General features: G+C 37.6%; 2 protein-coding genes across 2 annotated transcripts in view; one reads left to right on the top strand and one right to left on the bottom strand.

Moving 5' to 3' along the window:
* The first annotated feature begins 5,337 nt into the window (after positions 1-5,337).
* arsa (arylsulfatase A) lies at positions 5,338-11,651 on the top strand. The gene is made up of 8 exons (XM_077193726.1): positions 5,338-5,723; positions 6,416-6,656; positions 6,827-7,045; positions 7,910-8,079; positions 8,157-8,281; positions 8,390-8,517; positions 9,408-9,510; positions 9,597-11,651. Exons 1-8 carry the CDS (start codon positions 5,497-5,499, stop codon positions 9,893-9,895), a joined length of 1,512 nt encoding a protein of 503 aa, XP_077049841.1. The 5' UTR covers positions 5,338-5,496; the 3' UTR covers positions 9,896-11,651.
* Positions 10,983-25,570, bottom strand: part of mapk8ip2 (mitogen-activated protein kinase 8 interacting protein 2) — a 46,567-nt gene continuing 31,979 nt past the window's right edge. Inside the window, exons 4-14 of the mRNA XM_077193725.1 lie at positions 22,181-22,405; positions 22,015-22,093; positions 21,243-21,437; positions 18,769-21,114; positions 17,553-17,628; positions 17,188-17,360; positions 16,626-16,735; positions 16,385-16,507; positions 16,175-16,245; positions 15,587-15,685; positions 10,983-15,023 (exon numbers count right to left, since the gene is read on the bottom strand). Of these exons, the coding sequence (XP_077049840.1) occupies positions 14,951-15,023; positions 15,587-15,685; positions 16,175-16,245; positions 16,385-16,507; positions 16,626-16,735; positions 17,188-17,360; positions 17,553-17,628; positions 18,769-21,114; positions 21,243-21,437; positions 22,015-22,093; positions 22,181-22,405 (3,570 nt within the window). The 3' untranslated portion in view covers positions 10,983-14,950. The remainder of the gene's footprint in view (positions 15,024-15,586; positions 15,686-16,174; positions 16,246-16,384; positions 16,508-16,625; positions 16,736-17,187; positions 17,361-17,552; positions 17,629-18,768; positions 21,115-21,242; positions 21,438-22,014; positions 22,094-22,180; positions 22,406-25,570) is intronic.

Genomic DNA, 25,570 nt, shown 5'->3' with positions numbered 1-25,570 from the left:
ATAATCCTATACATAATTCACCCACTATATTGCTAAATGTATATGATTTTTCATATCTCCCGAAAAATATACCTGGCTTCTCTTGAGACTTCCCTGCTTCGCAGAATAGTTAATGATATGCTAAAGCCTGCCAGCATGTTGACGTGAATGGTTATGAGGCAGTTTGTGATGCATGGAACACCGGCGATTTAAAACCGAGTTTTTGAGACTATCTTTGGTTCACTGCAGTTTTAAGGAGAAAATACTCAGCAATGGTGTTGACTTATGAATTTACACTTGGTTTGTTTTAAAGCATATTAAAAACACCACGTATAAACAACATTAGAAACTTGATTTTCACCACAAGGGGTCTTTAAGTGACACACAATCTTTTGCAGACACTACTGAGCTATTATTTACGTAATCTGCTGCATGGCGGTCTATTATTGTGGTATCATCAATTTCAAGTATGCTTGCCCCTAAATGTCACATTAAAAAAATAAAACAAAATAAAAAATCTGTGGTTGGTAATTATATATGCCAGTCAGATTCTTATTAAGTGGGTGCTTTTTGGCCAGACTAAAGCTGCAAAGTGCACCAGATGTTATGCTGATAGTCAACGTGTGATTCTGCGAGACTAATGATTATCGGTCTGCAGGATAATCTAAAAAGCACTGCTTGTTTCAATCGTCCACATACAACGCAAATGGCTGCTGAAGTACCAGACACGGACTCATTACAGAAAATTACCATCAGCTGATCTTTGATCTTCACTAACTCTTTACTTCCTGCATTGGTGAAATGTAAGACTTTTTTTGCAATGGCATATGTTTAATACTTGAGGCATCTGAAAGGTCAGATTTGCTCTGCTCACAATTACTTAATGAACTCGTTAACATGAAATTCGAGATCAAAAGACGACCTGGAGGGGAAAAAGACAAGCTAAAGTTTGGTTGTGTAATAGGCTATGGTGAGATGAGATCGCATTCTCTCCCTCAGCTGTTCAAGCTGACTTCTACACTGAGGCCAGGATTTAACACTCCCAAGAATCAATGCGGCATGCCAAATGTATCGGTGGCGACGCAGGTGTGATGTAAGGGCCTGCTCTTCCCCCACCTTCGCCAGCAGGAACGCAGCCAGACTCAGTTAAAGTCATCTAACATGTCCGCCGGTCACTGGGGCAAAGATAATTGTCTTTTTGAGGCATGATAAACAACAACAACAAAAACTGCTTGGGGGGGAAGAAAACAGGCGAGTATGTGGTTGTAGAGAAGGAGAAAGAAAGAGCAAGCGAAAGAAAGAAAGAAAGAAAGTATTTCAACAAAGGGCAAGAGGGAGACATTTAGAGCATCTCATAGTTTCAATTCCTTCCTTCTCATTCGCTAGCTCTCCACCTGCCTTCATCAATCTAAAACCACACACACTCATGTTGAGCTGAATGTAGGTCATCTCGACGGGCATGTTAAATTTAATGGTAAATGAAAACAATATATCAACGTGCAGATCCCAGTAACATTACTGTGCAAAACTATAGCCGCTGCTACAATGTTGCTAAACACGGCTGGAAACATTGCCATAGCCATATAACGTCACTGGGGTCCAGACCTCTGTATTTTTCCAAGGTGTAGGCCTATATAATAAAGGTTGTACAATAATTGCCTAATAATAGAGTTAACTATACTTTAGTACTGCAAGGATATTTTACTGCACTTTTCGTCTGAGTTGCCTCAGTGGTCTGTCACCGCTCGTCAACGTCAAAACATTTGAGATGACCAATCAAATCAAAGTAGGCGGGATTTGTTCACAGAAGCAACCAACGCTTCAGTTAACAGTTATAAGGTGCGAGTCTGCGAGATAAGATGTAAGTAGCTAGTTAAACTAAACATGTCATCTTTGACAGCTATTTTAGGATAGAAATGTTAAATGACCAACAACAATAATTGGGGAAACCAATCAACTTTCATCTAATTTCGCCATTTTTAATTGAAAATAGGCCTAATTTATGTGATTCATGTAATGTAATAAACTGTCAATGTGAGGGGACAAGCAACATAAACAAAGCCGTGTTCATCATATTTGGCATAAAATTAATAATGAATGTGTAAATATTGTGAATGAATTTAATAAACTTAGTTGCATAGCTTTCCTGGAAGCCTTCAGTAAATTAACTTGTCTAAGAAAATGATTCATAAAACATATAAATATCAGTTGACCCCATGTTTACTTTCTTCACTGACACAGATGAAAATGAAAAGACTATCAGTCAAAGCTCAGCTTTGAGTGGAAGAGACAGGGTAAGAAAAGAAGACTGAGAAAAAAATAAAGTGACGGATATAAGGAGAGACCCTGGTCCAAAATGGTTAATTTATTAAATGATGAAGAAATATACACTACTGTACAAAAGTTTAAGGTCAGTAAGACTTATTTTTTTCACAAAATTCAGAATTTTATTTAGCAAGGATGCATTAAATTGAGACATTTAAACATTGAAAATATATTACAAAAGATATTATAGATAAATGCTGTTTTTTGTTTGTTTTTGTTTTACTTTCTATTCATCAAATAATTCTGGGGGTGGGGGGGGTGTGTGAAGGTTTCCACAAAAATATTGTTTCCAGCATTGATAATAAGAAATGTTTCTTGAGCAGCAAATCAACAGAATGAATTCTGAAGGATCATGTGACACTGAGGACTGGAGTAAGTATGCTGAAAATTCAGCTTAAAACAGAATTTATTTATTTTTTTAATCAAACAAATGCACTTTTGTGAGCATAGGAGACTTTTCTTCAAAAACATTCAACATTAAAACAGGCTTTGTCAAGTCTATCTTTTTTCTAGACCATCTTTTTTTTCTAGTTAAATATTACAGACATGCAAATTCATTTTAATTCTACATCCAATTACAATCTCTCTCATCAAATTACAATTCCGCATCCTGTCTGCTACCTCAATTCAAATCCAAGAACTGCTATCCTGATGCTAATGTATTCACAGAGTTTTTAGCACATTGCTAAGTAGGTACTAAGGGCTAAAGAGCCCAACCAGGTCTTTAGATATTCTGGTCTCTAGATATGGCTCAAGTTCTCCTTCAATGTAAATCTAAGGAGTTTTTCACTTGCTTTAGGGTCCACAAGCAAAAAAAGAAATCTGAAGAATTAAAAAAAGTAACAGCACACCTGCTAAGTTGCAGAAACAGTAACACCAAAGTTATTAGTTTTATACTAACAATTGTGTAAGCGTGCCATAATAAACAACTAGACTCAGATGCCAGTTGTGTTTCTGTACAATCAGTGAAAAGATCCTTCAGATGATATAATTCTATTCAGTTTTAATGAAGTGCTTCTCAACCTTTCTGACTCAAAGCCATGTTGTCCAACACAATATTCAAACGCCCTCCCCACCAAAAAACAATTAATATATGATATATTAAATGAATGAATCATGATTCATTTTGTGATTCCTGAAGTTTTCCAATAAAATCACGAGTTATTGGGGGGTGGCGGATATGATTTGGCGAGAGCGGAGACTATTATGTTAATTAATTTCACAAGTCCACGCGTTTTTGGCATTTCCTAATTTAAGCGCATTGATTTTGTAATGTTTGTAATGTCTCCTGTTGAAGTCTGGCGCTTGAGGTAAAGGTGTCTAACACCCACCTATCGCTTCTTGTGTGTGAACTGTGAAAGCAGAGCAATTCAAATACAGAGCGTGATAGATTTTCCTCTCTACCTGAAAATCGCCACTGACTTTCACCTCATCCAGCTAGTGGAGCAATCTATTTCATCCCCCCGTAAGCCCCGTTGATTTAATTGACTGATTGTCACGTTGTACCACAAGGAATGCAAGCGCAGGGCGATGTAAAGGACAGCGGCTGGACACTGCACCCCTGCTCTCACTGCCTCTAATGAGATATTAACGATCGAACCCATTAATCGCCACAGCTTTAGTGAGCTGCAGTGAGCTCCACTCCAGCGCTTATGAAACAGCCCCACACAGTGGCAGAGGGATGAACTGCAACCTGATGTCCATTTCTAGTCACATAAAGATAGAGCAGTGTTTTGTGCTCAAAATACAAAGTTTAGTAGACATATATGCATCTACACAACAAGAGCATCACTTGCTGACAATGACAATGTGTTTTAAACAGGGCAGTTAGCTCAACACCACCTGTAAGCTGAATGAAGATGGAGATGAGTATGACATGATCATCACCTGCATTTGGTGGGTATGATTTAATATTTAATTGAATAAACTTATATAGAAAAATATATTTAAAAAATATTAGAAAAAAATAAAAAATATATAGATTTAAAAATAAATAAATTCTTCTGAATATTCATATTTCCTTTTCCATCCTGAAAAACAAATTTAAAAAAAAGTGCAAGTGTGTATGCAGAGGGATCAAATGTATGTGTGTGTGTGTGTGTGTGTGTGTGTGTGTGTGTGTGTGTGTGTGTGTGTGTGTGTGTGTGTGTGTGTGTGTGTGTCAGACTTATGACATTGGCCAAATCAACTCCTTAGTATCTAAGAGGTCAGATTTTCACAAAAGATGTTCTTTGAAACATTCTCAAATATTGCTGGATGTATTTATGAAATTTATATCATGTAATTTTGAGTGTGGCTGTCATCAATGCAAAAGGGAGACATTGGGCCTACCAAACATTTAGAAGACATCTTGAAATTAGAATTTACATTTATTTTTCACTCAAACTGTTGGTATGATATTTATATTAAAATAAAAATCTGTAATGACACAATCTGTAGTAAATAAGGCCTAGTAAATTGTGCAAAATAAATGCATTTCAGTCTCAAACCTTTGGAATGCATTTCTCAAACATTTCAGAAAAATGCTGAAACAGTGCGATTTCTTTGATACAGTGAAATAATAGGAATAAGCATACTGTTCTTAGTAATTCCATTTGATAAACACGTGATTTTTCTCACTGGTGAAGCCTTTAATTGCATAAAATTGCCTAATTTGATTAGTTATTTAGATTGTGTTACTGTTTTTTTTGTAATGCTAATCTTTATTTCCTCATTAAATTGCATTAAACTGAGGTATAGTTCGCACAAAAAAATGGAAATAATGTTAATATCTAACGTTACTTACCCTCAAGCTGCAGCAGACGCCGGTCATATTCAGAGATGTTTTAAGAAAGTTGTCGATGTTATTGCTCATGTAGGCCATAGGAAAGTAAACTTTGATATATTCCGATATAAAGTTCGATGAAAAAAATACCCATAATCCACCCGAAACAACCATTCACTGAAAATTTAATGATGCACTACACCCGTCCGGTAAAAAAAAAAAAACCTAAAAAAAAACCACATATCCCATCAGCCTCTTCTCACCGGATCACGTGTCAGTAATCATATGACTTACAAGGAAAACCCGTAAATAGCAGCGATAAAGCTGCAAAGAAAGGACCCGAAGCTAATAACAAAGCGGAACAAAGTCATGAGACTTAACGTTTAATAAGTGTATAAATTATAACGCTTCTGTAAGCTGCGTAACAGATGATGGATTTGGCATGTATAATCACGTTGCTTGCTTTGATCACAGCTCAGTGTGGTCGTGCATCACCGCCGAACTTTGTGCTGCTTTTTGCCGATGATTTGGGTTATGGTGATCTGGGGTGTTTTGGACACCCGAGCACTCTCACCCCGAATCTAGACAGACTAGCGGCGAAAGGGCTGCGTTTTACCGACTTCTACGTCACGAGTCCCGTGTGCAGCCCCTCCAGGTAAAGCCAAATCCACCTGTTATCCAGCCTATTATCCCATAATACTTTCATGCGTTCGCTTGAACACGAGATTTTGGCGATTTTTGAATCACCTTCCAGGTATCTGTTTATGTATTATAATTATAAAATTAGAAATTATGAATATTAATTATAAATAATTATTGTAAAATTGATTATTATTGTAAAATTGATTATATTTGTTTAATATAGCCTACGTAGTTATTTCAGAATGATCTGAACTGCATTTGTTTTTTTTACTTTCAGGCTATAAAAAAAAAACTCATTGATTAATTGTAGAATTGATTAGATATCTTACATAATCACTGACTTTACATAATCTATAATTGATCGTGCAGTGTCTGGCACAGAAGATGGCGCCAGAATACAGGCTAATATTCACAGACTTTGGTTCGAAAAAATCATAAACATACTACCAGTAGGCCTACTCTTTCTGCTGTATTTCTGCTCAATTTTTTGTGTGCAAGAAAAACCATGATCTAAATTTGTCAAAATGTATACGCTCAGCTGCACACTGCATGCTATATGCAGTGTGCTCAACTTGACCTTTCATTTCCCTTGTGAAGAATGAATCAATATCAACCTGATTACAATTTATCCTCATTCTGACAACAATTGTGCAGCATATGCAATAATGTGCAGTATTTTGTCTTACATACTATTTTTTGGCCCAGGGCAGCCTTGCTGACGGGTCGCTTCCAGACTCGTTCCGGGATCTATCCAGGTGTGCTCTATCCGGGCTCAAGAGGGGGTCTCCCACTCAACGAGACCACTATCGCAGAGGTCCTGAAGGCTCAGGGTTACACAACAGCCATGATCGGAAAATGGCACCTGGGCGTTGGACTAAATGGCACTTTCCTACCCAACAGACAGGGCTTTGACAATTATCTTGGAATCCCATACTCACATGACCAGGTACTTGTGTTTTCTTGTATTATTCTTGAGTCTCATCTGGAAATTGCATTATTATAATATATAAATTTTAATACAAGTGTGTCATCTAATGTTCTTAACTTCATTGTGTTGATCTCTCTCATCATGGCATAATAATATTTAAGGTAAATCTCTTTATCTCTGTATCAAAGGGTCCCTGTCAGAATCTCACCTGCTTTCCTCCAGATGTGAAGTGCTATGGCCTCTGTGATCAGGGTGTGGTAACTGTGCCTCTCATGTTTAATGAGATTATCAAGCAGCAGCCCGCAGATTTCCTGCAGCTTGAGAAGGCCTACAGCAAATTTGCGTCTCAGTTCATTAATGATGCCGTCCAAAATAAGAGCCCGTTCTTCTTGTACTATCCTTCACATGTAAGTCAAAAATCTTATTCAAATCATCTTTGTAATGTTTTATGCTCATTGCTTGTATGTCTCTACAAATAACAATACTCTCAGAAAACCAAAAAAACAATTTCGACTATTTACTAGACTAAATGTGTGTTTGAAAAGGAGTAGCTAATTGCATACTATACAGTTCATACAGTATAATGATTTTTATTTGAAAAATGTAAACCAATATATATTTTTGTAGAATCTGTTACATGGTTATTTTTAATCAATTTAATTTCAACTTTGAATACAAATGCTTTACGTAAAGAGTCAAGAAACTGTTTACTGAAATTTTAAAATGATTCAATGAAGGCATCCCCATGATACCTCATTGTTTGTAACTTAATATAAAACTGCAATATGAAATGATTGACTTGTAGTCATCAATTATATAAAACACAATAAAATACAAATTATTTTTAAGTTTCCTGCAAATATGTGGCTATACAAGTTGTTTGGTTTGTAGGACGACTTGTTTGATTCTATCTTGCAAAGCTTCATGGGAGTGGCGAGTTGCTGATCACCTCTTGGCACATTTCTCTTTTCCATGGTAACAGTGACTTTTCTGATTGGATGGTCCAAAGGGTTAGGTCCTAACCCTAAGAGATGCAAAGCATTGTGGGTAGTGTAGTTTTTCATTAAGAATTAAGCAATTAAAATGATTTAAATAAATAAATTAAAATAGTGGAAGTCACACTGATTTTCTAAAGCTTTCCACAGAAGTGTTAACCATCATATAACAATCTCAGAGCTTATAGCAAGCCTTTCTTGAAGGTTTCACACAATATATTTAAAAATCAATGGGATTTTTACTATCTCAACCCTTTCTGCATGGTCTCTTTCTAGCACACACACTACCCTCAGTATGCAGGTGCAGACTATGCAAGTAAGTCACCCCGTGGGCCGTTCGGTGATGCTTTGATGGAGTTTGATGGCACAGTTGGGAAGATTCTCCAAACTCTGGAGGAGACAGGTGTGATCAATAACACTCTCATCTTCTTCACTGGTGACAACGGGTAGGTGTGGTGTAAATGTTTCTTCTTTTATGAGTGTTTCCATGTCCCATGACATCTATATATCCGTGCGCTCCCAGGCCAGAGCTAATGCGGAAGTCGCGTGGGGGAAACGCAGGACTGATGAAATGTGGCAAAGGCACAACTTACGAAGGAGGAATGAGAGAGCCGGCCATTGCATATTGGCCTGGATTCATCCAACCAGGTGATGAGAGATAAACGGCCTGACGTATGCATTCAGCTACAAGAAATATACCACACTTTTTTTTTAAATGGAGGACATTTATTTGACATATTTTCCCATCATTCAAAGGTGTCACCCGTGCTCTGGCCAGCTCTTTAGACATTCTGCCCACCTTTGCCAAGCTGGCTGGGGCTCCATTACCTGAGGTGCAGCTGGACGGGGTGGACATGACAGACATCCTGTTCAATAAAGGACCGGTAATAGACAAAATTATCAAAATGAAGTTATATACTATATATTTTGAACTACTGTTCAAAAGTTTGGGGTTGGTAAGATTTTTTAGGTCACACTTTATTTTAGGGTCCAATTCTCACTATTCACTACGACTTTTGCCTCAGTAAACTCCTAATTACTGCTTATTAATAGTTGGTAAGGTATTTGTTAAGTTTAGGCATTGGCTAGGATTTAGAATATGGTCGTGCAGAATAAGGCATTAATATGTGCTTTATAAGTACTAATAAACAGCAAATATGCTAGTAATATATTCATGCTAATAAGCAACTAGTTAATAGGTAGAATTGGACCATAAACTAAAGTGTTACAGATTTAATGTTTTTTTTAAAAAATCTCTGCATTTATTTTAACATAAATACAGCAAAACAGTAATATTGTGAAATATTATTACAATTTAAAATAATGTTTTCTATTTTAATATATTTTGAAATGTAACTTATTCCTTTAATGGCATTACTCCAGTCTTCAGTGTCACATGATCCTTCAGAAATTAATCAGATATGCTTATTTGCTGTTTAAGAAACCTTTCTTATTATCATCAATATTTAAAACAGCTGCTTAACATTTTTTTTTTGGAAATTGTGACTTTCTCTGAATTCGTTGATTATTTTACCCTGAACGAGCTCTGGCGATGAGACTGGTCCTTAAAACCAGCTCTCAAGACCCTTCTTTTATGTTTCACGTCTATTTTTTATTTATTTATTTATTTATTTTTTATGCATTAATATATCCTCAAGCACATTTCACTACATCGGTAAGGATGTACAAGTGACAAATAGATCTGAAACTGTGTGTACGCCTCCAAAATGGGCCAAAATGTAATGTTGTTAAGCCAACGTTATTTGTGTTTCAGAGTAAAAGACAGACCATGTTTTACTACCCCACTGATCCAAGTAAGAAGTATAGCGTGTTTGCAGTGAGATGGAAAAATTTCAAAGCCCATTACTATACACGGGGTATGTTAACCAAAAGTTAAGACTCCCTATTTAAACCTCACTTCCTTCCTATTTATTTCTAATACGTCTTTCCCCCCATAACTCAGGCGCAGCTCACAGTGAGACCACCCCAGACAACAACTGCTCATTACGGGCCTTTCTCAAGTATCATGATCCTCCTTTACTATTTAACCTGGAGGCAGACCCCTCAGAAAACTATAACCTTGATGGTACTGAATGGGACCCTGTGCTCAAGCAAATTCAGACCATCAAGGAGCAGTTTGAGGCTACTATGGTGTTTGGTGAAAGTGAGATTGCCAAAGGGATAGACTCTGCACTCGAGCCCTGCTGCACTCCGAATTGCACCCCTAAACCCGAATGCTGCCGCTGTACTTATGCACTTTAATGGAAGCGGCAGCCAGCCGGAGCACTGCCGAATCCCAGCACGACCACGAAAATATGATTTTAGAATTATTATTTTTTAGGTAATATTTAATGTAATCTGATTTTATAAAATTGGTATCAAAAAAGTATTGTTCAGAAACGGGTATCGAAGTCAAGGTATCGATATCGAAAATGTTTGAACGATACCCAGCCCTATATGTCAGTGACTGTAAGTGACTACATGATAGTATGATAGCAGTGACTGGTGTTTTCAAAGGGAATAGGGGAGCTAAATTTTCATGCATGACCGTTTTAGAATGTGTTTTTTTTTTTTAAGCACAAATGTATGAATGTTTACTCTCCAAATTATCTCAAACGGTCTTTTGAGATGAATTTGATATCAGTCTGCTTTTAACACGTAATCTTAATCATTAGGTTTTAGAAATAAAAGGAATTAAAAAAACACAGGTCTTGAGATATTCTATTCTTCCTTGTCACACATATCCTAACTAGCTGAATGACTTCCCAATTTATTAGAACATATAGATAGAGAAACTAATTTTAATCATTAAAATATATGAATTAAACAGTGCAAAATTAAAGCTATTTTGATCACATAGAGCAGTGGTTTTCAACCTTTTCAATTCAAAATCCCTCCCCACCACAAATATATTGATATATAGTAAATATGATAGATTTAATTAATCATGATTCATTTTGTGATTGCAGAAGTTAAGCACTAAATGTTCTTCAATAAAAAACGATAGTTATTGAGAGGAAATGTGGGATTTTATGTGTTTTTAGCATTTTAATTTAGAGTTAAATTATATTAATAATCATTTATTCCTTTAAATACTAAAGCTGCAGCCCTCAAGGAAATTTGCTTAGGCCCCTAGTCGGCCCGACCCAGTGGTTAAGAACCACTGACCTAGAGTCATTGAATTAGGAATATAGGATCTTGCATGAAACTGTCTGCAGTTTAAAGACAGCCTAGAGACAGCAGATGAGAGAATGTAGACAAAGAATTTACAAAATTGCCATCAACCAGCATCAGTCCCACAAGCAGCAAAGTCTCACCTTTGCAAAAAAAAAACATCAGAAACTCTTGGTGACATCAAGCATATAGTATTTTATTCATAAGACCAAAACCATGACAAGGCAGTGAGATTTTTTTTGTTTGATTTTTTTTTTTACAAGTTGTCATTGTTAAAGATACATAGTTTTGTCATACTGAAGCTGTTTCCGTTATACAGTGAAGGACTGAATTATGTAAGTTTAAGTCCAGAACTTTGCATTTCTTGTAATTGTATTTCAGCTACCCAAGCTTAAGTAGAAATATTAGATGCTCTGCCTGAATGTGTTAGGGGTTTCACAGCCAATTTGTCACTACAAATTGCTAAAGTGAAGGCTAAAATATTTAAGAGATTTATTTACTGTATGAACACACAAAATGTAATGTAACAGTCATAACGGAGGATTGCGAGCTCTGACTGAAATAACTGAAATTTGCGCTTATAAATGAGATGAAACTGCTGCTTTGACCCATTGACTGCAATGATGAAATGCAGAGAATGGACGTTTGGGGCATTTGATGAGTATCTATTTGTGAATGAGGATTTGAACATCTAATTGACACGGCGGACCTGTTGGAACATCAGCGATTGCATGTTATTCCGCACATGGTGAGCACACATCCAACAACAGATGTATACCAATGTAAAGCAGATCAAGGAAAGATACAAATACTGATTAAAAGCTATTTTTATCTTTTCACCCCATCACAGTTGGCTTTTGGTTGTGAGATTGTTATCAACATTATTATTATTATTTTTATTATTTCTTTTAAATGTACATATTTATCTCAATAACATACTCAACAGAAAGGACACAGCATGGCGACCCTGACTCTAGATTATTTACAGCAATCTAAACAAAAACTAGTCACATTGAAAACATAAAACTCCTTATGTGACCGCGTCACCGTCACAAATAAATGGATATCCATGAAAACCGATTGCAGGCTGCTGGAAGATACAGTCATGTTTGCAGGGAATGCTGGGCTGTGCTCAAAATAGCATACTATCATACTACTCGTGCTAGTATAAAGCATGTATACTTTGTGCGTGTGCACTTTATCTGTATCAATAGAAAAAAAACTACATTTGCCAAAATGTGCAATATACGTACAAGACGGCACAAATGACAGGATACTAAAAATCCCCCAATGCTGTGTGACAAATGAATATGAAATAGCAGCTGTGATTTTGATTTCCTTCTTGATTATTTTAACAGATTGATGAATCTTAACTCATCATTACCTGAATTAAACGTGCAATTTAATGAGTAGTAGTATGTTTACGTAGTATGTCAATATTCCATTCTGAACACAGCCCTCCGCTTCTTAATAATAAAACAGGAAATTACCTGACAGGCTGTGACGGAAAAACTGTCTGATGTAAATGTAAATATGCTGTCATTTCTTCATTTTGACCTGTCCATGTCCCGCACATTTTACCTTGGATCTACCAAGTCATTTTTAATGAAAACTGCACACAATATTAACTGGATGTCTTCACGTCATGATTTTGATTGTGAACTGTTGCATGGCCCTGTATTGCTTTCATCAGATTGAATGAGGTAATTATTGTATGAAGCCAGCAGGGGGATCTGCTCTGTTCAGTCTCAGCAGTGGCGGTCAAGGTCAGGACAAGGGCTTGTTAGAAGTCAGAGAGTCTGTGACTAACTCGAAACAAAGTGGAGGATTGGTTTCTGATGTCCTGAGCTTATTACATAATCACATGGCATGAGATACATTTATTCATTGCTGATATATTAGCCATGGACCACCACTGGACAGAACTTCACCATGGTATTTTATTCTTTTTCAATCTAATATGAAGCAATATTTGTCCTGAGATGTAAATTATCTGGTTAAACTGATTGGTAAATTATTTCTGAATTCAATGTGTTTCCTAATGAACTGGGACAGTCATTTTACTGATTTTGCTCTGTTTCTATAAGCATTACATCTCACTGAATTATCTACCTGCTAACGTTCAAAGCATAAGAGGTGGACTACTGTATATCAGGCTTAAAAGCTAAAAGCGTCAGCCCAACCTGACAATCATACAAGACAGCAGACAGTGGTAGCAGAGACGCTGTCAGGTTTGAAAGCTAGAGAAATTTCATTTGACTGAATGGCCAAAGGACTGTAGAATAGCCAACTGGGTGAATCACACAAAGTCGGTCAAACATATCGGAGTCATATTTCACCCCAAAATTAAATGAAGAAAATAATAATAATAAAAATGTATACTGTTATTTATTTTTTGTTATAAACTAAGAAAATGAAAAATTATATTGTTTCATGAAAATGATCACATTCCCTAACCACACCATCCATTACTGTAAAGCAAAAAAAGCAGAAAAATATGATATAGCAATAGTTATATTAATTAATAATGTATTAAATATATTAATGATATGTGACCCTGGACCACAAAACCAGTCACATGGGTCAATTTTTAATATAAATTGAGATTTATACATCATCTGAAAGCTGAATAAATAAGCTTTACATTGATGTATGGTTTGATGTTAGGATAGAACAATATTTTGCCGAGATGCAACTATTTGAAAATCTGGAATCTGAGGGTGCAGACAAATCGAAACATTGAGAAAATCGCCTTTAAAGTTGTCCATATATGTTCGCGATTGTGCTGTATTCACTCACAAAAATAAATGTTTTATATATTTATGGTAGGAAATGTGCAAAATATCATCATGGAACATGATCTTTACTTAATATCCTAATGATTTTTGGCATAAAAGAAAAATCGATAATTTTGACCCATACAATGTATTGTTGGCTATTGCCACAAATATACCCGTGCCACTTGTGACTGGTTTTGTGATTCAGGGTCACATATAATCATTGTAAATTATTTATAAATTATGGTAGCAACTGCATGCTGATTTTAATTAAAAATATTGATGGGATGATTTTTAAAACTGAGTTTCTCAATCACTATGACTATAATGAAAAAATTAAAATAAACTCAAAACTAAAACATCTGAATGCATACCAGTCATTGTGGGTGGTCAATTATGATGAAAATAATTCCAAAATGGCAGTGAAAATAATGAAAATGATAAACAAACTCAACACTAAAACATCTGGATGCATTACAGTAAAATTGTAGGTGTTAAATTGTGATGAAAATAATGACACAACGGCAATTTGGTTATTGTGATTTTTGGGGTCAAATATGTTAACTTTATACCATTCACCAAACCATCTCTAGGTCCGCCAACACCAAGCCTGCCTATCTACAATCCGTCCCACTTTTTTGCAGACAAACGGAGCAGGATACTTGCTTACCATGATGTTATGAAGCATCTGTATTCACCTACAATTGTCCCTAAATTTACAGTATCTACATTGCAATAAAATCAGAAACATACATTAAACCTTCTACTACATTGGAACAGACAATCTGTAGACCTATCAATGTTTACAGGTCACATCCTACTGCCCTGTCCTTTTTTAGTACAAACCCAGTACAGCAATGTATTAGAATCAGACAAATACATATATACAAACAATCCTGGTCTTCAGACACAAACCTTTCATTGCTTTTCGATTTCAGACATTGTTAGATTTCTCCTGTGTATATGTGTGTTTGTGAGCATAACCCTCAAAGCCATGCATTCAAACATGTGAAGTCATATTTCGCCTTTTCTAAACCAGGACTATATATATAAAAAAACGAAATTGAACCAATGTTTCCACCCCGAACCATGTCCCTAATTATATAGTAGAAAAGTTAAATAAACAGGCAATCCATCTCAGTGAAGAGAATAAATGAATCGATAAACATTTAAATAAATAGACAGACCACTAAGAGCCTATGTAGAGTATTCAGCTCAGTTCATGTTGAGAGAACAAGAGAAACTGAGGAAGAGGATAAAGAGATGAGGCCTATGTTACATTTGAGAAGGCTGCCAGGCGCCTCGTAGTGGCCAAGCCCAGGAACAGACATCTGTCAGCAGTTGCCATGGTTACCCTTTTCCTCCTCTACTCAAGGTAGATATCTTCGGTAGGACAGGCGTATTCTAAGTGCTCCTGGTAGTACTCATGGAATGCCCGTCTGAAACAAGCACACAGAGACATAAGTGATCAGAACATAGATTGAGAAATGTGTGTAGCGAAAATCCCACAGTAAGCCGTGAAATTATTGTGAAATGCTGTTGGCAAACCATTTTCTTTTCGTAATATGATGTACTGTACATAGCAGGACACTTTTTTTCTAGGTGAGTTATAATTTCAACAACACTACAGAAAACAAGAAGCTGTGAGCCTGTAGATGTGCGTAGGGTGATGAGCTTCACTCTTCTTAATTTAGTTTCTGTTCTTAAACTTTTTCTTTAATTTCTCTGCTCGATGATGGGTTAAATTATGTATGTGTTCATGAGGTCACATTATGTAATGTGGCAGAGCTATCTGGAGCCCATAACTCAGGTGTCCTGTCTGCTCCAAAAGAGAGAAGCTTTAATAATTCACACAGCAGTCTGTTCTGTCCTCTGATAATGGAGCAGAAACCAATCACTCTCATTGACTTCTCTTTTCTACTTTTCTTTTTGGATCTCTATTCTCAGTCTCAAAAGTTAATTGTGAATGTTATTGTGTGACGTTTAAAAGCATTAGACTCACCCCACACACTCGGCTACATGTCTCATGGAGTCCTGAGAGACGAAGACGTGACATGCAAACCTGTTCAGCATCGGGTGCTTGGTGATAAAACCAAAATAACTACAGAAAGACACACAGAGACAGGGGTGAGTGTTATTAAACCTGCAATATCTTCCAAGACTTATTTTGGGGTTACTAAAAGTAGTAGAAAGTGTTACGGTGTGTGTGTGGCCTGGTAAACCCTACATTACGGAGACAAAAGATGGCAATATCCAAAATCCTAGTGGGCACATTTTTATGTCCCCATGATGAAAACAGCTTATAAATTATACTAAGGGCCAGATTTATGAACAGCTTGCGCCAGCGCAAACCCTCTTTTCCCGTAAAAAAACTACTGTGAGGATTTACAAAAAATTAGCAGTGAAAAATGAGCGCTGAAAAAGCATGGACACAATTATTTTTTGCGGCTGACCTTATTGCATATGTATTTAAATGAATCACGCAAGGTGATTTACTAGGGTTTTCGCCATTATTTACCGCCCAAACCAGACGCTACCTGGTAGATTGCATTGGTCATGAAAGCGTGTGTGTGTGTGTGTGTGTGTTTACCAGTTGTTTTTAGGATGACATCCACAGAAGGAGATGTTTTTCATTTGGAAGAAGTGACTACATCTGTCAAACTATGAAAAGAAAGGAGAAGAGGAATTATATTAAATATAAAAAATAAATGAATCATAGCTGACTGCTGATTGGGTATTAAGTCCAAGACCATTGTCATATCCGGCAGAGCCAAAAACTTTTTCTCACTCTCTCTCTCACCTCCCCTGAAAGCTCGTACTCATCATCCAAACTCATGACTAGTTTCACACCCTGCATGCTTATTTCTAGCTCACAAATAGATGGGGGATGAAGATGCACCGTCCTCTTCCTTGCCATGGCGATCTGTAAGACAAACACAAACACATTTCTTCAAGTTTGCATCATATGATAAAACATTGTGCATTCATTCATTATCTCACGCAAGTAACGCACAAACTGATGAATGTCATGTTTACGGTACCTTCTGCATGGCAGCACACAGGATGCCGTTGCCTTGGTGATAAGGAACCTCCACCGAACCCAGGAACTGCACTCGGAAGCTTTCCATCCAAGCAGGGTTCCTCTTCATTGCTATGGAAACACACATATACAGACAATGCTGACTCACCAAGTGCTTTAACAAAGAGACCAGATGTGAAGGCCAAAGAAATAGAAAAGAAAAAGAAAACAGTCAAACAATACTTACTAGAAAAACCCGTAAATAATTAACATGTTAAGTCTTTAACACATATATATATATATATATATATATATATATATATATATATGTGTGTGTGTGTGTGTGTGTGTGTGTGTGTGTGTGTGTGTGTGTGTGTGTGTGTGTGTGTGTGTGTGTGTGTGTGTGTGTGTGTGTGTGTGTGTGTGTGTGCGCTCTTTATAATACAATCAGTTTATAAAATATTTATAAAAAAATAATAATAATGGAAAATAGAAAGAGTTTTATTTTTATCAGACTCCACAAGCATGAGCACAGGGGAAAAAAACTACATATTTTAAAAACATTGTTTTGTTAAAATACTTACTCATCAGGTCTTTTGTTTGTCCAACAACCTCGTGGGCGTAGTACGCTGGGAAAATACCCCTGGCCCCTGTGCGCATATTGTACCCACGGTACCAGTAATCATCCTCCTCTTCCTCAACGAATAATGGATCATCAACATCTAACTCCAGCTCATCAGCATGTCGTGGGATGAACCTGCAGCATGGGCATTAAAACTTGCATCTCCATCGCTTGCGATAGACATTCAGTCATAGCAGTCAATTTTAAGTGTTTTGACAGATACTGAAAAATAAGAGTTCCTTGAGGGTTTGTGTACTTTAAACCAGCCTGGAGCTTTTTGATTAGAACTAGGTGATTATAGGTTATAGCGTGGGCAGCATTACTCACCTGAAGACTGCTCTGTGAGTCTGATCTCTTTCTTCTCCATTTATAGTGCACGAGAAAAGCCCAAAGGACTCTGTGCCTGAAACACGCATAGTGCACATGCATTATCCCACTGTATGTGTGTGTCTGTGTGTGTGTGTGTGTGTGTGTGTGTGTGTGTGTGTGTGTGTGTGTGTGTGTGTGTGTGTGTGTGTGTGTGTGTGTGTGTGTGTGTGTGTGTGTGTGTGTGTGTGTGTGTGTGTGTGTGTGTGTATGGTCCTGGTAAACCCTACGTTATGGGGACAAAATGTGGTAACAAAGTGGCAATATCTGTAACTCTTGTCCTTGTGGGGAAATTTTTCTGTGCCCATGAGGAAAACAGCTTATAAATCATACTAAATTAAGTGTTTTTAAAATGTTCTGTGATGGGTAGATTTAGGGGTAGGGTTAGTGTAGGGGGACAGAATATACAGTTTGTACAATATAAAAAACATCCCCATAACAAGACCCCATAAAACACGAAAACTCACCATGTGGGTGTGTGTGTCCCAGAGTACTGCAAAACCCATTTAGAACCATGTCATAAAAAACGCTTCATCTTCTGATGTCACCTCATTAGGATTATTAAATATCCTTTCTATTCAGCAAGACAGCCTCCTAAATTATGTAAAATAATCATCTAAATCTCTACAAAACTGAACTAAAAGAGCTCAGAATGGCTCTGTGAATGGGATTGAATTTAATTTGTTAATTTATTTAGGTAATATACAAATATTTATTTGGATTTTCCCCTTTGTGCATATTAAACCATTTACAGTAGCTTTGAATGTTTTTTATTGTCCCTTCAGTATCAGAGTCCAAACCAGTAGAGCTAGGGTTATCACTGTGACCATTTTTGTTACTAAGTAATCTTTCAAAGAAGTAAAAATGGGACATTTGATGCTAATTTATTTAACTTAAGGGATAGTTCATCCAAAAAACATTACTTCTGTCATTGTCTAATCATCTTAATGTCGTTCAATCTGTATGACTTGACTTTCTTCTGCTTTTTGTTCACACAGTGAAAGTCAATGGGGTTAAAAAAAACCTTCATTGTATGCACAAAAAAAACACATTTTTCAAAACATTCCCTTTTGTTTACAGGTTTGAAACAAAATGGAGGTTAGTAAATGATGAAAGATTTTTAATTTTTGGGTGACCTATCCATTAAGGTTATTGTGCAGTGTTAAATTTCACTTACTAGAGGACCGTGACGTGCTGTTGACAAACACATTGAGGAACTTCTTTGAGAAAGGCAAATCCGCCTCAGGGGAGGAGTCTTCTTCAGAGGAACTTAACAGCAAATCGGATCTCATACCTCCTACTATCTGGCTCTGCCCGTAAATGTCTTCATCTTCATCAACCCCTTCTTCATCACAGATAGTAGAGAGTCCGTCACTGTCCTCACTAAGGACAGAGGTACAGCGCTTCAGACTCACAAGCTCGAGCGTTGTGTTTTCATCCACCACTAGGGTGTACTTCATCGAATCATATGCCAAGGAGTCATCAATGGGGCGGTTGGAGGTTGCATTCCTAAACTCTCGTACACTTTCATCAATAGGTGGGGAGCTATCCAAGTAAGTCTCATTTCCAAAGGGTGAAGGTGCCTTGTGAAGATCATCCAGAAAAGGGGAGGTATCTGGCTCATCTTCATTATTATCTGTTGAGTAAGTAAGACTGAAACAGTGATTGGTCTGTGCTGTTGGGAGGTCCAGCGTAAGGCTGTTTTTGACTTCTGTGATTCGCTGCAAAGTGAGCTGATCGACCCATGTCTCCCGTCCCTCATCCTTGTCACTGATTATGCTCTCGCTCAAGCTGGGAGAGTCCAGCTCTTTCATTCTCTCCATCATTAAGTCATTATTTGGCTCCTCCTCTTCCTCTTTCTGCTTGTTTTTCAATGAGTTCTGGGGTGGGAAGTCTTCCGTTTCATAATTCTTTGTTCTTGTATCGAATCTCGCCACAAAGACAGGTGTAACAGTGCCATATGTAGGGTTGCTCATGTACAGACACGAGTCTGTTTTCTTCCTTTGTTTCTGTTCCTCCTCAAATACAGAGCTGGCTTCTTTCTCCTTCTCTTCCTCCACTCTCATCTCTGACCTTTCAGAGGTGACCTCTTGTGACTTTTCTTCAGATTTCTGCTTTTGCAAATTGCAGCCATCTGTCTCATTGAAATCATCTGTTTCTATGTCCGATGAGGGCGAGATGGTGTCAGAGATGGAGGCTGATCGTTTGAAGCACTCCTCTGGGCAGCTGATTGGGTATGAGCCTTCTGATATCATCCTGTTGACCAGATTGCTGAGAAGCCAAGGAGAATCCGAGTTTTCACTGAGCTCGTCCTCGGACTCTGACTCGGACTCCCCCTCGCTGTTACCATCGTAGTCGTCCACAGAGGGCATAAGTTTGGGGCCAACCGGCAAGTAGAAGGAGCGTTTGAAGCTTTCAAGACTGTGGTCGGGCTCAATCTTTAACAACAACTGCTGAGAGCTGCTATCCTCACAGGGTACGGCAGGGGGAAGAGTCTCGTCTGGATCAGCCTGGTGCTCATAATCCTGTTCGTCATCTACGTTCTGCAGACCCATCAGAGCTTGGCCGTCATCTAGTTGCAACATGTCTGGGCTGGGATCTAGGAATGGTGAAGGGTCTTGTTTAATTGGGTCAGGTTGGCCCAGAAGAAGAGATGCTTTTAGACCTACAATACCACTGTCCTGCTCTGTGTCCAGCTCTTGTTCCAGCTCTTGGTCTGAGGTTGGGGAGCTGGCTTCTTCAATTGAATTGGTGAGGTGTGAGGAACGCCCACTGCTGGATTCACTTGTTAGGTCCAGCTCTGTCTCTGAGATTGAGGAAATCATGTTACTAGCAAGTGGACCACCACATGCAAATGCAGCCTCAATTTCCCCTTCAATATCAGAGTCCGAACCAGGAGAGCTAAGGTCATCGCTGTGGCGGTCTGACTCAGCATAGTGTTTGGTGTTCATATCAGCTATACCTGGATCTGAAGAAGGAGAAGTTGTGTCATTTGCAGCAGCAGGTTGGCCCTGATGCATGTTTCGGGGTTCATCCATAGCGTCAAGGATGTCTGATCGACTGGACGACACGTAGCTGGAGACAGAAATGGACTCTGTTGGTTCAATACAGGGGAACTCAATGTAAGAAGAGCCCCCAGCTTCCTTGCAGGTGTGATCATAGGTGTCCTTACTCGTGAAGTCAATGGCAAACTCTTTGTCCAGCTCCTCGTCCGATAGTGGAGTCTCAGCATCATTACCAAGAGGTGCAGTTGAGGACAAACACCTACTGGTGCCATCGTTTTCTAACTCTAGGTCATCATCAGCAGTCTCAGTGGTCACGGTGTAGGTGTCATTGGTGGGTCGAGAGCGGCAAGGTCGACGTTTTGCATGGCCATTCAGGTCGTGGTCGACCTCGGTGTCGGAGCACTGAGAAGTGCAGTCATCAACCGAGGGGACAAGCTCGCTTAGAGTGGATTCCTCAACATCAGCTTTCACCTCAGTTGCCTCAGAGCCACTTGAAGAGTTATGTTGACCAAAGGAGCCTGTTTTAGAAGACAATAAAAAGAGATGGAGGGCAATTGAAATAAGTTGACAAGGACAAGAAAAAGACAAAATGAGAAATGATTTTTGAGGTTAATTTTGCCATTAGCAACAGGATCAGACTTCTAACCGTATTCAAGTCGCTCTCGTCTGTTGCCCTCAAAGTCGTACAGCAGCGGCCTGCCAGGTGACTGATGGAGACCGCAATGTCCTGGTGGGTTTGAGGGTGTATCTTTGGCAGAGCCGTTGGTGTCTGGAGCCCCTGGGCATGTCGTGGTAACATGGGAACCGTCCTCAAGGCAAGAGTGGTTCGGAGACAAACAGCCTAAAATATTGAGTCACAATGGGATAGATTTATCGATACAGAAATATACAGAATAAATATTAATCGATAGAATCAGTCAGGCAGATTGTAATGCGAAAATCTCATGTATAGTTAAAGCTTTTATAGAGCATACAAACCAAATGTAAGGGACTTTGAGCTTTTGGAAAGGTGCTATATAAATAAAAATAATAATAAAATATCAAAAGAATCACAAATTTAAATAAAAGTAAATAAATTTGTATCAATATTAATATTTTGTATGAAATATAATTACGAGAATGATGAATATTATTACATCTTATATATATGGGTGTGTGTGTGTGTGTGTGTGTGTGTGTGTGTGTGTGTGTGTGTGTGTGTGTGTGTGTGTGTGTGTGTGTGTGTGTGTGTGTGTGTGTGTGTGTGTGTGTGTGTGTGTGTGTGTGTGTGTGTGTGTGTGTGCGTGCGTGCGTGCGTGTGTGTGTGTGTGTGTGTGTGTGTGTGTGTGTGTGTGTGTGTGTGTGTTTGTGTATATATATATATTATTATTATTATTAGTATTAGTGGTAGTATATACAGGTATATGAGCAATAATCACCCTGTGAATTCGGGTTTCGAAGAGAATCCTGCCAGCTCGACTTTCGTGGTGACACATTGCTGTTGTTGTTTAGGGAATCCTGATATTAGAACAAAAAAGAGGAGTATAAATATTGATATACATATATTTATTGATTTATTGATTATGTAAGGCATGATAGAGGTACCTGTGAAACTGGTGCTGTCAGGTTTAGAGTGGTTGGGCGGCTCTTGAGTGTGCCCAGAGTAGGGGAGGGGGGAGGAGATGGTGAGGGAGGGGCATCAGGATCTGCTTCCTCTTCTTCTTCCTCTTCATCATCATCTTCATCATCGATCATCTCAAACTCTTGGAAGTCATCTTGGAATGAGCATACTGGGTGGTGATAATCATTCTTTTCCAAAATTAAGCAGTCCTTTACAAAGGAGGAAAAAAAAGAAAAATATATTAAATATCATTTACTTGGAAAAATCTGGTGTAGTACTGTAAAACATTACCATAATTCAATACTGCAGCCTGAAACGGGTGACTGAATGGACTAGTGAAGATTGATTATACACAAAAAAATAAATATACACAAATATCAGTCAGCATGAACATTCCAGCTCAGAGCAAATGCTTTTCATGTTTACCAAACACGATTCAACATGGACTTTTTTCTCTACCGTTAGTTTTCTGTTTCATCCATTAGTTGGGCCATATGTTCATCATGGACTGGATGAAGACTTGACTGCTAGCTAGGTCATCATTTTGAAACACGTATTATAGACTGTCAGAGGCAAAACAAACTCCATCTTGCAGATATGTTTAATGACACATGCAGTATATATTTCTGACTGTAATAATTAAACCAAGAGTTTATAGATTTATAAAACAACAAAACAAAAACAACAACTTGAGGTTGATTACCACAGGCAATTATTTTGACTTATCCTTCCATTTGTCAAAAATACATAAAAAAAGTCTAATGGGACAGTTATCGCTGACAATTTAAAAGCAGAAATGTAAAACTCACATTATTGATAAACCTAGAATACTCCTTTATAGTCAACATAAAACAATATTCACAACCTATTTTACTTAAATTTAGGGAAGGATTAGATTTTATCATTCAGTAATTTGATTAGTTAGTGACAAGTCTGACTAAAATGGCTAATCACTCACTATGACCACGAATGTGTATTAAGAAAGTTAAAAAGGTCAATTTTGAATTAATTTTGTCATTAAAAAGGGAAAGACTGTGGATGGACTGAACAAAGCTGAGAGAATCATGTCTTGTGGGGAAGGGCAGATGGAGATCGATGCTAAATCTCCTCAGGTTTCAGCGCCCTTCCAGGAAAACAAGTCAATGCACTTACATAAGCATAACGCCTGATATTCACCTCAATTAAGAACACACACACTACACCTAAAATTCTGTTTGTTGCTTGGCAAATGTGTGTGGGTGATGTCATTAAAAGTCCCACACTCCATTAGATTCACAACCAGCTGCTACTGCAGGGATCTCAATCTATACACCATCTCTATCCAAATCAATACCCCTGACCAGCAGCAGTCAAACACACTATGACCGATAACTACATTTAGGAGAGTGCTTTATAGATGTAGTTCTAGCTGTACTATATGAATTAGTCTATATATGTTCTATGGAAACTCTATCGCTCTAATATTTCCAAGGACGATGCCTCACCCCTGACCAGCACTGATTTTACATCCCTGCTTAGAGACGGAGTCAGCATTACACCAGCAAAAAGTGTTCTGCTGAGCCAGCTGAGCTCACACAGAAGTCATGAATGAATGCAGTGCTCTCGACGCTGACCGCAAAGGCAGAGCAAGAAAGAAATAAAAGATACAGTGTGAGAAGGTGAAGGATACACCATAAGATTGTAAAGAGAGAGAAAATAGAAGCTAAAAGAAAAAACACACACACAAAAACATACAGCCACATATCAGCTTTATACTGCAGTGGATGCAGAAAGGAGGAGGGACAGCGATGCCACTGATGTCTCAGACAAGTATCTATACTGATGCAGAAACATTAACTACAGCACAGCACTGCATAGTCGAGGGCTGCTGAATAATTCATAAGACGGCCTATTCATCAGTTCTCAGTCAGCCAGTGTTGCCTGATTTAACCAAAAAAAAAAAAAAAAATAGAACCTATGTCCAGGTAATAATATCTTGTTTACTTTAATTAAAATATGAAACATAATATATAATAGTATATTATTAGGAATATTTAATAGCCTAACGAAGGAAAGGCAATTATTTTTTAAAAATGTAATAAAATAAAAGACATTAAAGTAAAGTAAAGTAAAGTAAACATTTTTTCTGTCCCTGCCCAGGGGGAAATAAAAGATAGTTCACTGAACATACCTTTTGTTACAACATAACCCATTATTGGAAATCTACCATTAAATATAGTATTAAAGGGTAATTAATAGTCTTCTAACTTTATATTTGAATATTGTAGAATAATTTATTAATTGTAGAAAAAGAAATTGAATTAAAACACTTTGAATTTAAAAACCTGCTGTTTTCTGCTGCACCCTATGAGCTGCTAACATCAATTATAACTCAGTCTTTCATATAAGGATTTGAACTATAGTACAGCTCATTTTACCAGTACAACTACATTAAATATCAACTATATACATTGATGAGTTAGAAAGCAGATGTGTAACAAATGCACAAACAAACCTAAAACAACAGACATGTACTGTGTATTCAGACACATATCCTGTTCTGCAAGAAAAAACATCTCACCGTCTTGTCTTTGATCTCCTATTTTGAGCAATTTGGACTGACACTAAGATGGCACATCTCATGCTGCTTAGCTAATCTCTCTCACACACACACACACACACACACACACACACACACACACACACACACACACACACACACACACACACACACACACACACACACACACACACACACACACACACACACACACACACACACACACACACACACAGTCATAAAACACCCTAACTGCAGATTTAACCCTTAAACCTGCACTTGATTTGCACTTGAAAGCAGGTGGGAAACAATAGGAAATCAAAATTGACCGTATTTACTTAGTGTGAAAAAATTATTAGTGCCAGTATATATATATATATATATATATATATATGTATATTATATTATATTATTAGCATGCTCTTTTTATAATTAAAATGTATGAATCTCCAACTTCCAACAATCTCCACAACTTTTTTCTGCTAACAAAGCAGATAACATAATATTTTTAATCACATTCATAATTTCATAATTTGTACTTTTAAAACCAACAGCATGCACTTTTCGCAAATAAAATGTATTAATTGCTTTCATCAAAACTTTCTCCTACTCTTAAATTCCTTTTCTTTTCGGCAGATGTAATCAAGGCAGCATAGGAGGGAAGTAGTGCCCCACATAATTTTAAGCTTAAAGTTTCATTAAGAAATGCCAAATAACATAAATTAAATGTGTTGTGAAATTTGCTGTTTTATGTGTTTTTTCCCCAATATTGCACATACTCTGCTAACTTTCATCAACAGCATACTGTAATATGTAAAACCCCAGAAACCCAAAC

Source organism: Siphateles boraxobius, unplaced genomic scaffold (genome assembly GCF_051911475.1).
Source record: "Siphateles boraxobius isolate OS27281-9 unplaced genomic scaffold, OSU_SipBor_1 31, whole genome shotgun sequence".
Lineage (NCBI taxonomy): Eukaryota > Metazoa > Chordata > Actinopteri > Cypriniformes > Leuciscidae > Siphateles > Siphateles boraxobius.
The sequence above is the reverse complement of the archived record's forward strand: the minus strand, read 5'-3'. Positions and strand labels throughout refer to the sequence as shown.